General features: G+C 39.7%; 1 protein-coding gene across 2 annotated transcripts in view; it reads right to left on the minus strand.

The window, feature by feature from the left end:
- Nucleotides 1-18,643, minus strand: part of KIAA0930 (KIAA0930 ortholog) — a 67,484-nt gene that overhangs the window by 5,784 nt on the left and 43,057 nt on the right. The window contains exons 3-9 of one of the 2 annotated variants that reach the window (XM_042835058.1): nt 13,722-13,829; nt 12,367-12,444; nt 9,314-9,415; nt 8,700-8,840; nt 6,714-6,908; nt 4,358-4,520; nt 2,200-2,355 (exon numbers count right to left, since the gene is read on the minus strand). In XM_042835058.1, coding sequence (XP_042690992.1) covers nt 2,200-2,355; nt 4,358-4,520; nt 6,714-6,908; nt 8,700-8,840; nt 9,314-9,415; nt 12,367-12,444; nt 13,722-13,829 — 943 coding nt within the window. The remainder of the gene's footprint in view (nt 1-2,199; nt 2,356-4,357; nt 4,521-6,713; nt 6,909-8,699; nt 8,841-9,313; nt 9,416-12,366; nt 12,445-13,721; nt 13,830-18,643) is intronic. The other variant, XM_042835059.1, reaches the window with a different exon arrangement.

Genomic DNA, 18,643 nt, shown 5'->3' on the forward strand with positions numbered 1-18,643 from the left:
CTTATTAATACACAAAGTCCAGATATTTTTGACTTTGATCCCTATCCCTAGGATTTTAATTTTGCAGTACAGGCTTCCCTAGGCTACCCAGGGGAGATCAACATCTCTCTGTAATGCTCCCCTCCTGTAGGAAAGCTAGCACAACACTAATGCATTCACTACACGAAGGACTGCAAATAGGCTCTACCTGATGTGCCATGCTAAAGTAAACACTGACAGTGAAGAACTGCAGATTAAAATCCTGCCTTATAACCCAGACATTTTACATCCTATTTCTGTGTGTCTCGATATATGCACCGACTCCTGCAACCAGATGTCAAATAAATTAAGTCTCAGAAAGTACATTCAAGCTAAAAGCAAATATTTGAGCATGGAGGCATTTGTGCCATCACTAGAGCAAGTATTACGTGCCAACAGGAACAATGCATTTTGTGTGAACTCTAAAATGCCTCTGGCAAGAGAGAGAGCAAGCTTGATAACACCAGCTAATTAGCAATAACAATGCCAACACAATAGTTGTAACTAATAATTATATATTTTGCTGAAACAAATCAAAATCCACTTTTAATTATAGGAGGATCAATTCTTACTGGAAATTTTTAAATTCTTCTCAGTTGAAATCAACTCCTATCCTATATGCAGTGAAATGGCAAATAATGTAGAAGCATCTGTAAGTATAATTTTCTACCTCATCAGCTACAGTTTATTTACAGAGAAGAGAATGCTTAAAAAAAATTGAGAAAGCGATAGTGTTAAAGTATCCCAGAGTCCCAGGAGCTCCCTCATACTGCTAGCTATATCCCAGAGAGGCTAGCACGCCTGCTGAAATAGTTTTCCTTGGTTCATCTGCAATTTTAGGCATACAAGGATTATTTGGGTAAAAAATTGAAACCTCAGTTACCTGCCTTCAGGTTGAAAACTACAACTGATTGTGATACCTTAGTCATAGAATTATAGAATAGCTTAGGTTGGATGGGACCTTAAAGAACATGGAGCTCCAACCCTTCTACTGTGGGCAGGGTTGCCACCCACCAGCTCAGGCTGCTCAGGGCCCCATTCAACCTGGCCTTAAACACTTCCAGGGATGGCGCATCCACAGCCTCTCTGGGCAACTTGTGCATCACCGCCCTCTGAGTGAAGAACTTTTTCCTAACACCCAAATTAAATGTTCCTCCTTTTAATTTAAAGCCATTTCCCCTTGTCCTATCACTATTAGGCCATGTAAAAAGTTGCTCCCCTTCCTGCTTACAAGCTTCTTTCAGGAACTGGAAGGACCACGATGATGTCTCCCTAGAGCCTTCTCTTCTCCAGCCTGAACAAGATCAGCTCCCTCAATTCATCTTCCCAGGAGAGATAAATCCTCCAGCTCTCTGTAACCTTTCTAATAACCCTTCTCTGGACCTGCTTCAATAGCTCTGCATCCTCCCTGTGCTGGGGGTCCCAGGCCTGGATTGCAGCACTCCAGATGGGGCTTCATGAGGGCACAGATAATCACCTCCCTCATCCTGATGGCCACACCTCTTCTGATGAAGCCCAGGATACAGCTGGCCTTCTGGGTTGCAAATGCACTCTGAAAATCCTGAGCAAACATAGACTTGACTATCATCAATATAGTAATTGGCAGCGCTAGACCATCAACACAGGACTGATTGTTCATGGTGTGACACACAAAAAAATCATTTAGTCCCATTAAAGAAATTGGGTGCCTAGAAGACTTACAGGCACTGTGGACTCCCGGATCAATCCAAGAAACTCAATTAGAAAACAAATCTAGGACTCAGCATTGGCAGAGGAGGTCACTAAATTCCGAAGCTACCTTTCCATAGCCCTTTCAGTCAGAGGTCTCTGCCGTATACATCTATTGCTCAGTAGACAGGCACAGAATGAATTGCCTTGCATTCAGGAAGTAGATGAACTTTATATCTCAGTATTAAAGCCACTAACATTCCTCCGGAAGTAAAAACTACCATCTTGTTTGAATCCTCACAAGGGAAAATCAGCTCAAAGCCTGAGAACAATTTGACACCATTCTGCTTGTTCACACTGATTTGCTGCTACAGTCAGCAAACGGGGTTTGTTGCTACATTTCCTTTCATAAAAAAGCTTGTTCCTCTATCTTAGTAGTAAAATCCCACAACACAGGGGCAACCTGGGAGAACCAAACAATTCTGTTTATAGGTAATGCATCTTAAAATTCACCTGTTAAAATTCGATGCAATGGCAAAGTGATGTAAGTTAAGTGTGCATAGAGTAGAAAATTTTCATCTGTTCTGTTCAGTTTCAGCCACGAGCCCACCAGAGACCGTCCTGTTCCAGATAAGGAACGTGACCTCAGATTTGTTGCATTGTGCAGATCTGTAAAGGTAGAAGACAGCAAATTTTAAAAGCGACTGTACTTTCTGTAATTCACTGTAAGACTCAAAGAAAGCTTGTGAAAGCCAAAGAAAAGAAAGGAAACCCAACTGTTCACCTTCAAGAGGTGAATCACACAGGCATGCCACTTATTTTTAAATTAGTTAGAACATGCCCAATACAGGACTCACTATTTACATTGAAGCTAATGAACTACAGCAACAGCTGGCGGCAGCAGTAAACCATCATCCACTAATAGGCCAGCTAGAAAGGGAGGAGGAGGGAAGAACCTGCACAGGCAAAATCCTATGCAAGCCCTCCTTCACATATAAAATAATAGAATATCCTTACAAAGTAGTTGTTCATGTTGAAGTGTAACAGAAACAAAATTCCATCTTATGAAAAATATTGTAATTTACAAGATGCAGGGAGAGTCAGTATTAGTAAGCAATTTCACTGTGGTCTCCGTGCATTCCCCAAACCAAACCAGGGATCCTTCTGCCAAAGTTAGTTTCCCCTAAAGTTAGTTTAGAGATCCACAAATATAATTTAAAACAAAAAAAATACTGAAACTCCTGTAAGCTAAAGATTTTTATAGCTATAAACACAAATGCATGAGTTACATCTTCCCAGTGTTCTTAAGTGTACTCTCCATTCCTCTGTTGAACTTAGCCCTAACCCACAGCACTAAAAAGCACATGAAGCAAACATATTCCTGAACCAGTCTGATCCAAGTTCTGAGCAGCACTTGCTTAAAAAATAGCTTCTGATCAACCAGAGGCCTTACCAAAGAAAAAAGCAGCAGCACATAACAGGATTAGAAAATGTTGATTTCTTTCCCTATAAATACATATGGCCAGTCTATTCCCTCTTCCCACATATTAGAACTACGTCAACAGCATCACAGTGATCAGGTCAGAATGACCTAATTCTGGTAGCTATAATAGGATCAACTCTCCTGCTGTGTCATGCTTGCACACAGCAAAATCAAGTGAAGTCTCTCGGGCTGTTCATGTGCACATCAGGTCTGTCTGTACTGGGGTCAGATCTGCAGCAGCAGATCCAGAACACTACTGACCTTCAAACAAGCCAGTTATTCTCCACCAACAAGGCCAAGAGATAGCAGAATTTCCCTACAATAATCCCAACTTGGGGTGAAAGGGGTGAAATAAGGTCAAATTTTTCCCTTCTGTGTAAAAAAAAAAAAAATAAAAAGTAATAACAATAATGAAATTTCATTACTGCAGTGCCTGATTAAACACTGGTAAGACATTCAGGTTTCTACAATTTATTAAGAAATCTAATGTAGGTATTGCTTCTTTCGGAAAGCCCATTCTAGAGTAAATTAAACTTCCTAGCATAAGCCTTTAAAATACTCATTTTAAAAGCTATATACATGTATTTTAAAATAAGGCCCAGGAACAGTAAGGTCAAAACATCCACAACTGTAAACAAAAGCACACATCTCAATATTTTATACGTATGCTCTAATATTTGCATGCTATAAAATGTTTGGAAAAATCAGTCATTTTTCCACTCAAACATTTTTAAAGGAATTGAAAATGAAAATAATAAGAATGTTCATCATTATGACCATTACCATTCTAGGATCAGACCTAGTATACTGAGCAGGCACCATCACCTGGATGGAAAGCTGCTGGATAAAAGCTTTGAACCCCAGCCTATCTTCTGCAGCCTCCAGGAAAAAAAAATTGGGACAGCAGGACTCCACATGGGAAAGCTGCTTTTCCCATCATACTACATAGTAACTGATCTACACTGTAGCCTTTACATAATTAAACATGGAGACAAATTGGTTTTCCGCCTTCATATAGATGCTAAATCTGTGAACCCAGTTTTGGAGTGGCACCAGAGTTGGACTTTCCGTGGAGCTGTGTTTTTCATGCTGCAAACCTTTTGAAAAATCCAGCATTGGGATCCCTTTCCACAGATGTGTTTTTCCCTTCTCTCTGAAAGTCTGTTTAGCTGATGTTACTTGTCTCACCTCCGCCATCATCATCTCTGAAGAACTCCTCACTGTCATTCGCTGAGTGGGATTTTTTCATCTCAGCAATTCGATTTCGGGGCACTTTTCTCTTAAGAGATGGGGAGAAAAAGGATGGGCGATTGTTGCGTTCTGGGGTTGGTGGTGTGCTGAAAGACGTGAGCTGAAAGAGAATAGAAGAAATGCTGGAGAAAATTTTGCTCATGTCTTATTAGAAGCATAGAACGTTTTAGTCTGAAATGTGCCACAAGGCAGTCACATTTAAAACTAAATCACAACTGGCATCTAGCTGCAAGTTTTAGCACAGTGGTCAGAGAATGTCAACTGCAGAGTCACCTCAGCTTCAAGCTGCTCATCGAAATAAGATATTTTGATGCATCAGCACCCTTAACTGTCATGTGAAAAATAAAATAATGAAAAAACCCTTTCTCTTCAGAGCTGTCATGTGATCACTTTACACCAAAATTTATAATCACAAAGGATTAATAACTTATTTAGGCACCAACAATGTCAATCTTATTTTTGCGTGTTGAAATGCAGAAGACTTAATAAGCTAAGAACGTACGTAGTGAACATAAAACTGTGCATCATCATTTCCTTGGTAAGCACAAGGTAGTTGTTTCCCAGGTTAAATGGATGCCACATGAGATCACCGTAAACGTCACTGTGAAGCAGGGTCACCAGGCCTAACCTAACTAATTACCTAACCCAAGAACATGACACAAAAGCCCAATCAATGCTCAACTGTACGTGTATTATTTATCTATAGAAATAATTTCTTTCATCTCAGCCTTCCTTTCTCACACTGTTGATTTAACAATCCCGTAACGTTTCCTAAAATGAGATCTGATACTGCTTGTATTTGTCCTTGTAAATATGGAGGGAAGTGATATGCAGTGGAGAATGATAGCTAAACCACACTGGTGTTGCACTGAAGAAGCCCTTATGTTATCCCTCTGTCATTAACATATATTTAAAAAAAAAAAAAAAAAAAGGCATTCGATCACCCAAATGATCCTCCCATAATTGCACTTGATCTCTAATCTATGCTTGTCTCAATTTCTTTTTAATTCCATAGTCATTTCTTATCACACCTAGAGGGTAAACCAGAAACAGACAAAAGGCCATCAAAACCATTAGCAAAGAGTAACGATACATCAACAGAGACACTGGAAGCCTGGTAGCTATCAGCTCAGGAAGTCCCACCAGGCATGGTTTCCACAGACTGTATCTCTACAGTACAGAAGACACACATTCAATTAATGTGTTCACTGTGACTGCTCATCTGGCCTTTTAAATATCCAGAAGTCATACTCTTCCATGGGCACATCTGAAATCAGCTCTGTGGGTCTATCAACTACAGGCTTAGTGATGTCACGTAGGAATCAGTAATCACACAGCCTGGGTCAGGACACACCTGTACAGATATTTTGAAGGCAAACGCTGTCTAATCCCCATTAACTAATTTTTAAATATCATTACTAAAAACAATGTGTAGGATTGATTAAGGGCCAAATCAGAATCTCTGGATACTTCATTGGTATTTTACTGTGCTTGCTTTAGAATTCAGCATATGCATAATCACAGTTCTGCATCTAGATGTATAGTCCTTGCTTTAATATTACAATCTTCCTGCTGCTGGCAAAATCTCTCCATAAAACTCCTCAAAAGTTACCTGGGAGGTTTAGTAAGAAAGCTACACCATACACAAATTCCATGTTTCTAGGTAAACCCCATCTTGTACAGAAATTGAATTAATTTTCATAGAAAAGGGACAGCTCCATCATTTTCATCATCAACACTGCTGTTGTTTCAACAAAACACTCCTCCAGAAATATGAATCATGCATTCTTCTCTGTATTCAGTATTTGCTCAAGGAAAACTGTGACTAAAATCCATCTGCACATGGGGAGTGTATAAATAGGAGGGAGAACATCTGTTTAGATGGGTTGATAGTGATAGGACAAGGAGAAATGGTTTTAAACAAAGACAAGGGAGGCTTAAGGCTGGATATTAGGAGGAAGCTTGTCACTCAGAGGGTGGTGACACACTGGAACAGGATGCCCAAGGAGGTTGTGGATGCCCCATCCCTGGAGGCATTCAAAGCCAGGCTGGACCTGGCTCTGGGCAGCATGGCCTAGTAACCACTAGACCCTGCACATAGCAGGAGGGTTGAAACTCGATGGTCTTTGAGGTACTTTTCAACCCAGGCCATTCCGTGATTCTGTGATACATTGAATATATTCAAAATACACACATGCAAAACTAATTTCAGAACCATCATGTCAGACAATTCCAGCTTTAGTCCCTCAACTGACTTTGAAGTAAAACATATGCTTAACCTCAGCCTACTTACTCTCTCATGAACTGGGGAGTCTGGATTCGAATCTTCTTCTGTTCCATAAGGTGAAGTGTCGCCAGTAGGAACTCTACTCACTGCCATCTCTGCATGTCCTTTCCCTTGGGGCCCTTTCATTCGGACAAACTCCATGTTGTTATATTTATAAAAGCCAAAGGACATTCTTTGAGCCATCTTTGCTGCAACACTCACCTACAGTGCATGAGATAAGAAAGAAATACACACAATTTAATTCCCAGATACAAAATATGATTTTATTTAAGTACAAGTAAAAACCTTGCGAATAATGGTTAATATCTTGATTCTTAGGAAGCATTTTAAGCCCCAATATGAAGCAAATTCTAAAGGGAAAGCAATGTTACAGATACAAGAACAGTGGCTCAGAGAAGAATCAACTCCTTCAGCTATCCCAAAAGCAGAGTTATCCAATGACACATTGAGATAACAAGTCTTTTCCCAAACCAACACACCATGGCACATTGGAACACAGACAGGCACACGCACAGCTCCTCACAGGCGTGCAGGAATGTTTGCTTGAGTCAAAACATCACAGACAACTAAACTTGAGCAGAATGGGCTTGTGTGCCTACCTTACGGGAAGCATAATTCTGACATTTTTATATTCACATTGTCAAGCACAAAGCGTAATGACAGTCCTGATGCACAATTAACACCTGCACGACAACATCACCTGCCACCAAACCCTGACAGCTTTTGAACTCATGGCAGAGAGAAGGGTTCTGTTTCCACTCAACACAACTGAACCAAAAACTGAACCGAGAAATGGAAGAGAGAACAGAACAATATGAAAATGGTCAGGGTTTAGTCAAGTAAAATAAGAAGGATCTATCCACAAACTTCAGCGGTTTATCACAACTTTCAGCACTTTAGCCCCTTAAGGAGCCAAGTTTGTTCATAATATAACAATCCATACTGCACTAAGAATTAAAGCAGACAACTGAAACCCCAGTAACCTTCAAAATACACATAGCTTACTGCTGCTTTCTTCTGACAATACAAAGAAGTCAGAAGACTTACCTTTACCTGTAATCAAATATTAAAACAAACCATTCCATTTTTCATCGAATAGAACTGCAGCATGGTCAAGCAAAGTCAACATGGCCAATTCCTCAGCTATAACACGACACTAACACATCAAATGCTGTCTCTCTGCTGCAAGACTTTCTTATTTAGTCCTTAGAGACTCTGCAGTCTCATCTGCTGATAATTTCAGACAATAAGATGATAGCAGGACAGAGAGAACTTTAGTTTCATGTTCTTTGGAAGAAAAACTACAAAACAACTCTCGTTTCAAATTAGGAGAAGAGAAATTGTTCAGAATCTCTATTGAAAGGGGTAAAAACAAAGAAAAGTAAAGAAGTTTACAGTCACAGTGGGTACTGATTGGCTTTCTTTTCTTTTTAATCCTTCAGTACTGTCTTCGCAGCAAATCTTTGGTGAAATTTATTGGCGCTTGTCACCTCCCAACTTCAAAACTAAGTACTGAAGCTGGGAGAGATGGCATTTCAAATTCCTATCCAAAAACAATGAAAACTTATTTAGCAGGAATGAAACTCAGCGTAGTGTCCTCTGTACTTGTGTACAGAAACATTTTAAATATAACAGATATCAGAGTTCAAGATCTCCCTGTAAAACATGCCTTTTCACAGGTAAGTAGAAAAACTCACGAGGTTTCAGAAAAATGGAAGGGCTCCCAGAACTGTGCTATTCACATCTATTTTGGTGTCACATGCTGCCACGCTTACCAGCTTTACTCCTTTTGGCAAACACAAGACTAATATATCCTGATCTGAGAAACTTCAGCCATCTGAGACAAAAAGCACCAACTATGGAGCAGCTTTCAAAGCCAAACAGGATAAATTATGATGAAGATGATCTAACAGGACAAAAAGCCAACAATCTCAGTACCAAAACTATGGTTAACATCACTGCTACAAGACATTGTTGTTCAGATCACCTTACCCTGTTGTCATAGACCTTCTTGAGTGCTTCATAGCGGATGGATCCCTGGAAAATCACCCCTTGGAAAGTGTTGCTTTTGTCACTGGCCACCAGCTCCACACAGACCATTTCTCCTTCTCCCACAGTCATGTCACTGAAAACCTGGATGATGCAAGACAAAACACTTAAAGCAAAATTGCAGCTGTCGAAGTTCAAATACTTTCAGATTCCCTCTCCTTATGTCTAATGCAGATTCAATGTCAATGGGAAAATGCAAGGAATCTGCAGGCTCCATCCCAGCCTTTCCAAAGATCACAGACTCTAGACAGTACTCACTGCACATCATGCATTAGGATAGGCATTTCTTAAAATCATCCTCTCTTGCTTCAATCCTTCATAAAAGACTTACACCAAAGCTCTAAATCCAGATTTCAGAGATATTAAATAATGAGGAAGATCTCATATATATAGTGCATATATACACACACACACGCACACTATGTATACTATACATAATAACCATGACTTGCACAATATTCAAATAGCCAAAAGTATTTCTTCAAAAGTGCCAGAAAACAACTCCTTAGGATATTAGACCAGTATAGGACAAAACCCCACTGCAGCAAGTAACTCACCTCTTCAAAACTGTCAATCATGAAGAATATGTTGGGATAGCTGATCTTTGACTCTTCTCCTTTGCTATCCATTGGGTGTTTACTAGGAGATGCAAACACTTGCTGAGAAAGATATTGAAAAAGAAAATTACATCTTCTCAGTTAAATGTGCCCAGGAACAGGCACATCAATTTCCAGGCAAGCAATGCCTAAACACCATGGTCAACACTGCACAATCAGCCAGCACCTGCACTTAGGTTGGACATCCTGAAAGCAAAGCTCACCTTACAATAATGACAGAACCTTCCACTCATGAAATTCATGAGTTTTCATGTGCAAACAATCAATTAATTCACGGTAGATGTTTCTGTACACATCTGAGCTCTCACCAACCTCTCAGGCTTGCATCAGAAACAGCATTGCCAGCAGGAGCAGGGAAGTGATTGTCCCCCTGTACTCAGCTTTGGCACCTCAAGTACTGTGTCCAGTTTTGGGCCCCTCACTGCAAGAAAGACATTGAGGCCCTGGAGCAGATTCAAAAAAGGGCGACAAAGCTGGTGAGGGGTCAGGAGCACAGGGCTTATGAGGAGCTGCTGAAGGAGCTGGGAATGTTCAGCCTGGAGAAGAGGAGGCTCAGGGGAGACCTCATTGCTCTGTACAACTACCTGAAGGGAGGTTGTAGTGAGCTGGGGTCGGCCTCTTCTCTCGTGTAACTGGTGACAGAAGTAGAGGGAATGGCTTTGAGCTGCACCAGAGGAGATTTAGGCTGGTTGTTAGGAAATACTTCTTTTCTGAAAGAGTGGTCAGGCACTGGAATGGGCTGCCCAGGGAGGTGGTAGAGTCACCGACCCTGGAGGTGTTCAAGGAACGTTTGGATTTTGTGTTAAGGGACATGGTTTAGTGAGAACTATTGGTGATGGGTGGGTGGTTGGACTGGATGATCTTGTAGGTCTTTTCCAACCTTGGTGTCTCTGTGATTCTGTGATTCTATGGCAATGCTTTTCATTAACCAAAAACCATCCTGAGTTGTCGTTAAGTTAATGCAGTCTGCTGTAATGCAAAATCACAAACACAGCAAGAGAGTTACTGTGAAGCTGCTGACCTGACACTGTACAATGAATGTTGTTGTTTGCTCAGTCTCACAATAAGACCAGTATTACTCAGTAATGAGACATGAGGGCTCTCAAGAAGACAAGAACTCAATTTCTCATCCCTACCTTCCGCTTCTGTTTCTTTCCCTCGCCACCGTGCTTCCTGTAGTAGTCTTCCCCCTCTGAAGCAATTCCTCATCCCCTCTTTGTTCATTTCCTCTCCAAAACTACTAACATTTAAAAAGCTGACAGCTTTAGATTTCAGCAGTCCAACAGGACTACAAACAGCTTGAAAAGGAGACAAATTTATACTAAGTAGCTTTCTTTGCTTCCACTTCTGTTTACAAAGCTTTGAATTAAAGAAACACACCAAGTTTCCTCAACGCATTCACCATGGGCTAAAAGATCTGAATTCACCCAAGCTGTCAAGCTTGGGACATCCTTATTCCAAGCCATTCAACCAAATACATGTTTTACACATAGATTACTAAAAAGAAATTCTGCTGCTTCTTGGACTGATGCCTGAAACAAGGACATCTTCAAGGCATCTTCGTTCCTATGCCATACAATGTAAAGAAAAAAACAAAACAAAACAAAAAACCCATAATATATACTTTCTAAAGCCACAACAATCAGAACAGTAATATAGATCTTAAGAAGTTGATTCATGCATGTTTCAATATAACGTCCTAATGCAAACATGCTTTCTACAGTACACAGAACTGCCCTTTCTCCTCTCCCTATACAACAGCTTCACAATATTAGGATGTCCAGGTAAATTTTAATGTTCCTAGTTTCTCCTAGATAGGAAGAAACAAAGCAAAATTTGTAAGCAGCCTCATATTATGAGCCTCAAGAAATGAGGAAGAGAAAACCTCACTCTTCCACAGAACATTGCCCAAGTGCTTTGGGCAGGCCTCTTATTCTCATCTTCCTAGTTTTCAAAGGCACGCTCAATATTTACAGATTTGTTTTTCTCAAAAGAATTTTGCAGAAGTTAACTCAGGGTGAAATCTGAACTTGTATACAGCAGAAACAGTAATGAGAAATAAAAGACTTGTTGCCTTAACAGCATCACGTTACAACATTGACTAGGGATCCCTCCTTAAACTAGGAGGGATTTTTGTGCCCAACGTGCAAATTGTAAATAAAATAATCAGCAGTGCTAGTTTTCTTTGTAGGCAAAACAATTTATTTCAATGAAGTAAAACTGGTTAAAGGATTTTAAAACACTGACTTATTTTAGCTAAAGCCACACAAGCAGCTGAGAGAACAAAAGAAGTTGAAATCTCTGGGACAAACAGTTTATGCAACAGAAACCTTTCAGAGTAGAATTTCTGTCAACCAGGAAAAAGTATTGCAAGAACTGCTGTAAAAATGGGTGAAAAAGTCTAGGGTTTCTTATTCCCATCCACTTCATGCTTATCATTCAGTCTCCTCCCTTACGTTAAACCCTGGATTAACTGTATGCTGCACACATCAGTGATGAAAGTCCTCTGTGGACTGATGTAAGGAATAAGCAATTTAAGGAAGAAAATAAGAACTGCATAAAAAGCAATAAAAAGATAAGATGCTAATCAGTAAATTGCCTACTGTTTAATATAGCTACATCACAAATGTATCCTGCAGGATTTTTTTTTTAAAAACTCATGACTTGTACAAACTGGGTGAACCTCTGATTTCACCCTAACAGTCAGACATACTCCTCTCAGCTCACTTTTTGCGGATCCACTAAGCAAAGATACAAATCTTGAGAGTGCAGAGAGGTCTTTATGGCTTTTTGAGATGGGCTATAAAGCACATTTAGATCCCACATTTAGCAGACTGGTAAGATTTATCAGCAGGCAGACCTGAGCTGTTTCAGAAGGATGAACCTGTGACAGCACAGCATGAGAACTGCTGTGCTGGTGTTGATACAATTTTTAGGATTAGCAAATACTGGATGCCAACCTCTTATCCACAGTAAGAATAGGGTAATCTCACCTGAGATTTCTTTTTGTGAATGTGAATATCTCCTCCATCGGAGCGTGTGCACACAGCACATGTCACCACATAATCCAGCTAAAACAAGGACACCAGATAGAAAAATGAAGTTTTAAAGTTGGAAAAATAAAGTGTACATAGCAGAACACATTCCATCTTCATCTCTTTCAGCTCTCTGGCTAAGTAGTAAAATGTTTTGGTATTGCTATTCTCTTTATCATCCTGAAACCCCTACAGTTTTCTTGATAATAAAAAAACATAAATTTGTGGGCTAACTCAGCAACGCTGAAAAAATCTTCTATGAAGATGCTTGCTAGACTGCACAACCTATGGGTAAAGAAACATCTGTCAGTATTGTTTAACACTAAAGCCAACTGGTCAAGTGGAGAATGAGTATAACACACAGAACACTTTACAGTAGAAATGGAAAATATTTCCTCCTTTCAAAAGGGGCATAATGAAAACAATAAGCAAAAATGAAAAAGATCAGAATGCATTGATGCAGCCTGCCAAACAACCCAAGAACACTTAGAAGGTGCATGTGCAACAGCTCTGGACAGCAGTGTTCAGCTCTAGCAGCATCTCCAAATTCTGACTGTAGTGCTTCTGACAGATTATGTTTTAAATCAACACCAAATACATACAGAAAACACTCTTTGCAGTGAACTTCTGCAATTTGAGTTCTGGGAGGAAGGGGAGAAAGAGGGGGAGAGAATAAAAAATTTATTCTCCAGGATGTGCGCAATGAGGCAGCAGCCTCATTTTAAAACCATAATCAACAAAACTTCTCAGAGATCTGGAAAGACTCCAACAGCATTCACCTTCTCAAAGCAACAACATGACACACAGTAACTGAACAACACAAGATAATTTAAAAAAAAAAAAAAAATAGGATGTGCTAGTTTCATCTTTCCACCAACAGAAAGAAAAGGCTTAATAAAGCTCTGATGTATACAGCAGAAAAATCCCATTGCGGTTTCATTAAGCAGTTCCCTCTGTCAGCTGTACTGCAAACTAACGAAACCACTGCTGGTCAAATAGTTATTCACACTCAAAAACTGTTATACTTGACAAAGCCTTCCATTCTGCAGAGCTTTCAGATAATATTCAGCTCAGCTTTACTGGATACATTCAAAGATTTTGAAGAAAGCTCTTATGACTCTACTAGATAAGAACAATTATTCCTGGTTTTGTTCATTCAGACTCTAACAAAAGCAAAAAACACGTTTCGTTTCCATTTTCCAGAAATGTTCAAATCCTCCCAATAGTAGAGAGGAATGTGGACAGACTAAAGCTTTCCCTTAAACCTTTGCACCATTAACAACATGTGAAAATTAAGTAAGCATCACTGTTACCTTCTGTAGAATGAGGTTCAAGTAGACACTCTCTTCCCAGTCAATGTCAGGATCTCCCAGCCCAGGAAGCTTCTTGGAATCTCTTCGATAAACTTCAACTTCAACCTGCTAAGAAAATAACAAATCTCTTTGAAAAATACTACCCAAAGGTGCCAAATGCATATTTAATATTGACTCCAGAAACTACACATTGCCAATAAAGATTCCTGACATGTTTTTGTAAGGATCAGATTTTGCTGCCCAAGACCTTCCATGGAAGCAAAGCTTCATCTATTCCTTATGTGTGGGTATGTTTTAGCTACAGTGAAGTAAAGATTGCTGCCCATACCCTGACATGCATTTCTCTTAACATAATCCCTTGGAATACAAACACATTAGATGAATGCACACATTAATCCATCTGGTAGCTGTTTGGAGAAAAATACCATGCAGCAGGAACTGGAACTCAAAGCCATCACACCAGCAATGAGAAACCTTCATCCCAAGAAGCCTACAAATGCTCTGTGAAAAATCCCATGAAGGCAGAATATCACCAGGGATAAAAAGAGAACACAACACATCTGCATGTCACTGTGGAGGCAGAAAGAATTAAGCTTGTTCCCAAGTGTAGTGGGAGACTTTACAATTAAGTTCACAAGTTAATCCCTCAGAAAGCACATTTTGGTAACCCTCTTCTACACGTTCACACTGACAGTACTAGGCTGGACCAGTACTTACATACGACATTTTCATGTATTGAAAAAAGAAAATACAAAAAGTCTAAGAAATCCCAGGAAGTAGAAACAACTCTCCAAAGGCTATCAAACTGAAGCAGCTGAAATAACAAAAAACCTGACTTGATGTAGTGCACATGGTTAAACAGAAGTCCAGTGTTTCACAAAAAATAAAATATCTATAGAACAGCTTTATCTCTGAAGTTGTACATAAAACAGAGACACAGGTAGCATACTTTGATATCAAAGCTATGCACTATCTTGATATACCTGGAAAAGTATTTGTTCCTCTCTGAGAAATATTTTTAGTTAACATTACTGTTTCCTAAACATCAGTTGAGATTCCTGGAATACGGTGACTAGTTAACACAGTTACAAACAGGTTAATTCCTGAACCTGTTCTGGATAGCCCAAAGAAAAGAGGTAGAGCTAGCTTATTAGATAACAGATTATCATAAAACATTGACTACATGAACAAAATCAAACAGAGTAACATTAAGCCCCATAGTAAATGCATTTTTGTTTCAAGTCCTCCAAGAAGGACAAAGCTACAAGACTGAAAAATACCAAAGATGAACAAAATACTGCATGACACCATCATGCAGATACCATGAAAGCTGAATGCATTATTTTTTTGTTATTTTTTTTTCCTTACAAATATCTTCTAAAAATACTAGACACATATGTACTCCTTTGGTTTTTATTTCCAAAGCTCCTATGTTACTAATGAAAAAGATCATAACTGCACAGATCAGGTTACTGTGAAAACCTGAGACCAAGCTGTGAGCAGCTGAGGGCAATAATCTCATAAAAATTCCTCTCCAAATAAACTAACGTGATATTTGCACTTTTATGCCTAACAGCATGGAACCACCATAGTAACAAGATGCCAGAAATACCTTGTGAAACAAAGTTGGGCTGCCTAGAAAGGAAGAAGGACTGGATGAAGGCAAGCGTAACCGAGCACAACTCAACAATTAAAGGGTAAAAGTCCAGGTACAGCTAACAACAGGTCAAGGGTGATGAAGCACACAGCAGACACCTCAGGCCATTCCGCCTCTGTGTCCACAAAACCTTTATTTTAACCCAGGCAGAATCATCTCTTCATGATGAAGTCCAAATCTTTCTCTACAGAAGCTGATCACCAACGTTCTCTACTCATAAAATTAATTCACACGCTGGTAGGGAGAAGTAGATCAGAGACATTTGGCTACAACTTTCTCACATAACACCATTCCCACCCTGTGATAGATAATGACAGGCAGTGGCCTCTCTCTCATCAGCTGTGACTTCTTTTTTTCCCAAGCTGGGAAGAAGACTTTTCCCCACTCATTTAGCATCTGACTCCCAAGCAGCACAGCTTCTGGGTCAGAGCACTGCAGCTCACTGCAAATCCTTTCCACAGATGCTAAGCTCTTGAGCTTCACTATAACGCAATGGGAAACTTATTCAAGTAAGATAAACTTTTTTTTTTTTTTTTGCCAGACAGTAAGCCACATGGGTCACAGACAGGTGACACCACCTAGGACATGGGCAGTGTCTTCCAGAGCTCACAAATTAACCTCCTTCTTTCACCACAGTGCCAGAGAGTAACAGCAGCCACTTGATTCAAGCCTGTTGATTTATTTCCCATAACATCAATTTGTATGATGCAATCCCAATGCTACTGGCACATTGGAAGGATGACTGGAGCTGAATCCACCTGCAGCGATTTGTTCAGCATCAGTCACTATGAAAGGAGACATTCAAAACAAATAAATAAATCACTTTAAGAAAAAAAAAAAAAAAAACAACCAACAACAAAACTTCAAACATGAATTCTCAGTGTTTCATACACATTATTAGCTACTGTTTAGAATCAGCTATCGAAATTCCTTGACAGATTGATGTGATTCGTTCAGTTCCTTAAAAAAATTCACTCAAGCATTCCTATACTCGTCTTCCTGGTACTACACAGCAGCAGCATATATGCCAAACACATAAAATAAAAGCCAGAAGTACCCGAAAAGTCCCATTTTTCTATAAGGTTACTTATGTGCAAAAGAGTTGCAGTTATGCTACCTCAAATATTGTAGAAGTGACTATCTCTTAATTGGCATTAAGAGATTTCTTAATTTAATGAGAAAATACGAAAACCAGAGGGTAAGTACTAATCTTTTGTATTTAGGCAAACTATTTTAAGTGACTGCAGTGCTGCAAGGAGATACTTGGGATTGAAAGCATGGTAAACAGAAGATCAACACGTTCGCTGTTCTGACCTTTAAGTCTTCTAACAAACAGGAGAGATACCAAAATCCCAAGAGGTCCCCAGTAATAGAAGCCAGTACTGTAGTTCAGATAAACTGCTGCTGCCAGTGCTGAGCACAGTGTTCTATGACTGAAGAGAAACACTTGCCTTACAAAAGCTTTTTCTTAGATTCACATAGAAGTTGTATGGCAAAACCCCTGTTTTGTTGTTGTTTGGTTTAATATATGTATTTATAAATGTGTAAATGTATGTATGGATATACACAGCATATATAAAATCTATGGGGGTGTGTGCACATGCACAAAATTTCTCAGGATCTCATGGTTCTCAGTGAACAGTTTTGTGACTTTCTGGCCTTAATTTACATTGCCACCTTCAGATTTCCAGAGTTAGGAAATGATAACATGTGTTAGCATTTCCTAAGAGTGGAAAACACGCTGGTTTTCAGGGGACAGATGAGTTTCTCTCAAGAAAACATCTACCTAAGCCTGGGATCCAGGTCTGCTGCTGATTCACTTGGCTGGCTTTACATTAGGCGTGCTTTGTTGCACGTGAGAAAAACTAATAAACTGCATTAAGTACTAATTACCTACTCTCAGCAATCCTAAAGCCAACCTGAATTTCCTCATTGAAGTCAAAATGCAAATGCACCCTTCTACAGTTGGAGCAAGCTGAAAACCATTATGCCATCCATATAAAGTTTTCAGCTAGCGAGTTAAGGCTAGAAAGAATTACGTCAGCTAGGATGACCACCTTTGCATCACAGACATTTCACCCTGGTACTTTTTTATAATACCCAGTCAACCATATTTGACTAGGCAGCACCCAGGGAAATACTATGCTTTGAGAACAACTTCTTGGCTAAAAATATGCAACTTCATTTAATTCATCTACTATCCTTTTTCCATCCTCTGGTTCTTGACATGCCTGCTTCTACTACTCTTTAATACTCAGTATATGTATATAAGTTGTTTGCATCAAAAAATCTGCACACTTTAAATTTGTCATTCATTAGCCTTTCACACACAACTGAGCAGAATAATTCCTTTAGGAGGTCTCTGTGCCTCCCACAGTTGGACAACTGCAAACTGTGTCTTTTTTTTTTTTGTCCCCTCCCACTCTCTCAGTATTTCACCAGTACTGGAGTTCCCTGGCACTGGCACAGCACTGGTACTCGCACTCTTACTACTCCACTGTTCACACACATCAGGCCTGCGCTTTTTCTGCGCAGCAGCTCCACAATCTCATGCTAAATTACTTATGCTTCAAGACTTGTACATTCTTCTCAGAGCCTGCATGCACTCCTGGCACTGAAGTACTGACCTACATCAGTAACAAAGAGTTCCACGCTTCTCAGGGAGCAACCTGTGCAGTGACAGTCTTCCCCTCATTAATACATGCACCACCAATCTGCATCATCTACAAATCTGCATCTGCTCTGATGCTACCATCCCAGTCAGCAATCTCTGTTCAGCCTCTTCACCAGTATCTCCATTTGGTGTCTGCTCCCTGACTTCATTGACTTCATTTAGGAGTCTCCCATTGCCCCATTTCTTTGTCAATACTGGCAAATTCTTGCACATTTCTCGCACACTAGCCAAGCTATGGTCCATCTTTAGGATTTCTTTTAACTGAAGACTTACCCAACATCAAAACTCTGTAGCAACCCTCATGACACATCAGGAACACTGAGTCTGTACAAAGTAGGGTATGAAGATCATAGAAGATGACAGAGTTTTTCAGTTTTCAGATCAGGAAGCAAATACTTCCTTGCTTGCTTTTTTTCTTGCTTTCACCCTCTCTCAGACTTCATAAATTCTGTCTTCCATTTAGAATAATAGAATCATTTAGTTCATTCCTGCAGCCAGTTCCAGCCTTTCCAAATTTCAATCTTCAAAGTTCGGATCATTTGTGGTGATGAAAAAAAAAAAAAAAAAAAAAAAAAAAAAAAAAAAAAAAAA

Source organism: Centrocercus urophasianus, unplaced genomic scaffold (assembly GCF_019232065.1).
Source record: "Centrocercus urophasianus isolate 14NV4802_14NV808 unplaced genomic scaffold, USGS_Curo_1.0 seq_5, whole genome shotgun sequence".
NCBI lineage: Eukaryota > Metazoa > Chordata > Aves > Galliformes > Phasianidae > Centrocercus > Centrocercus urophasianus.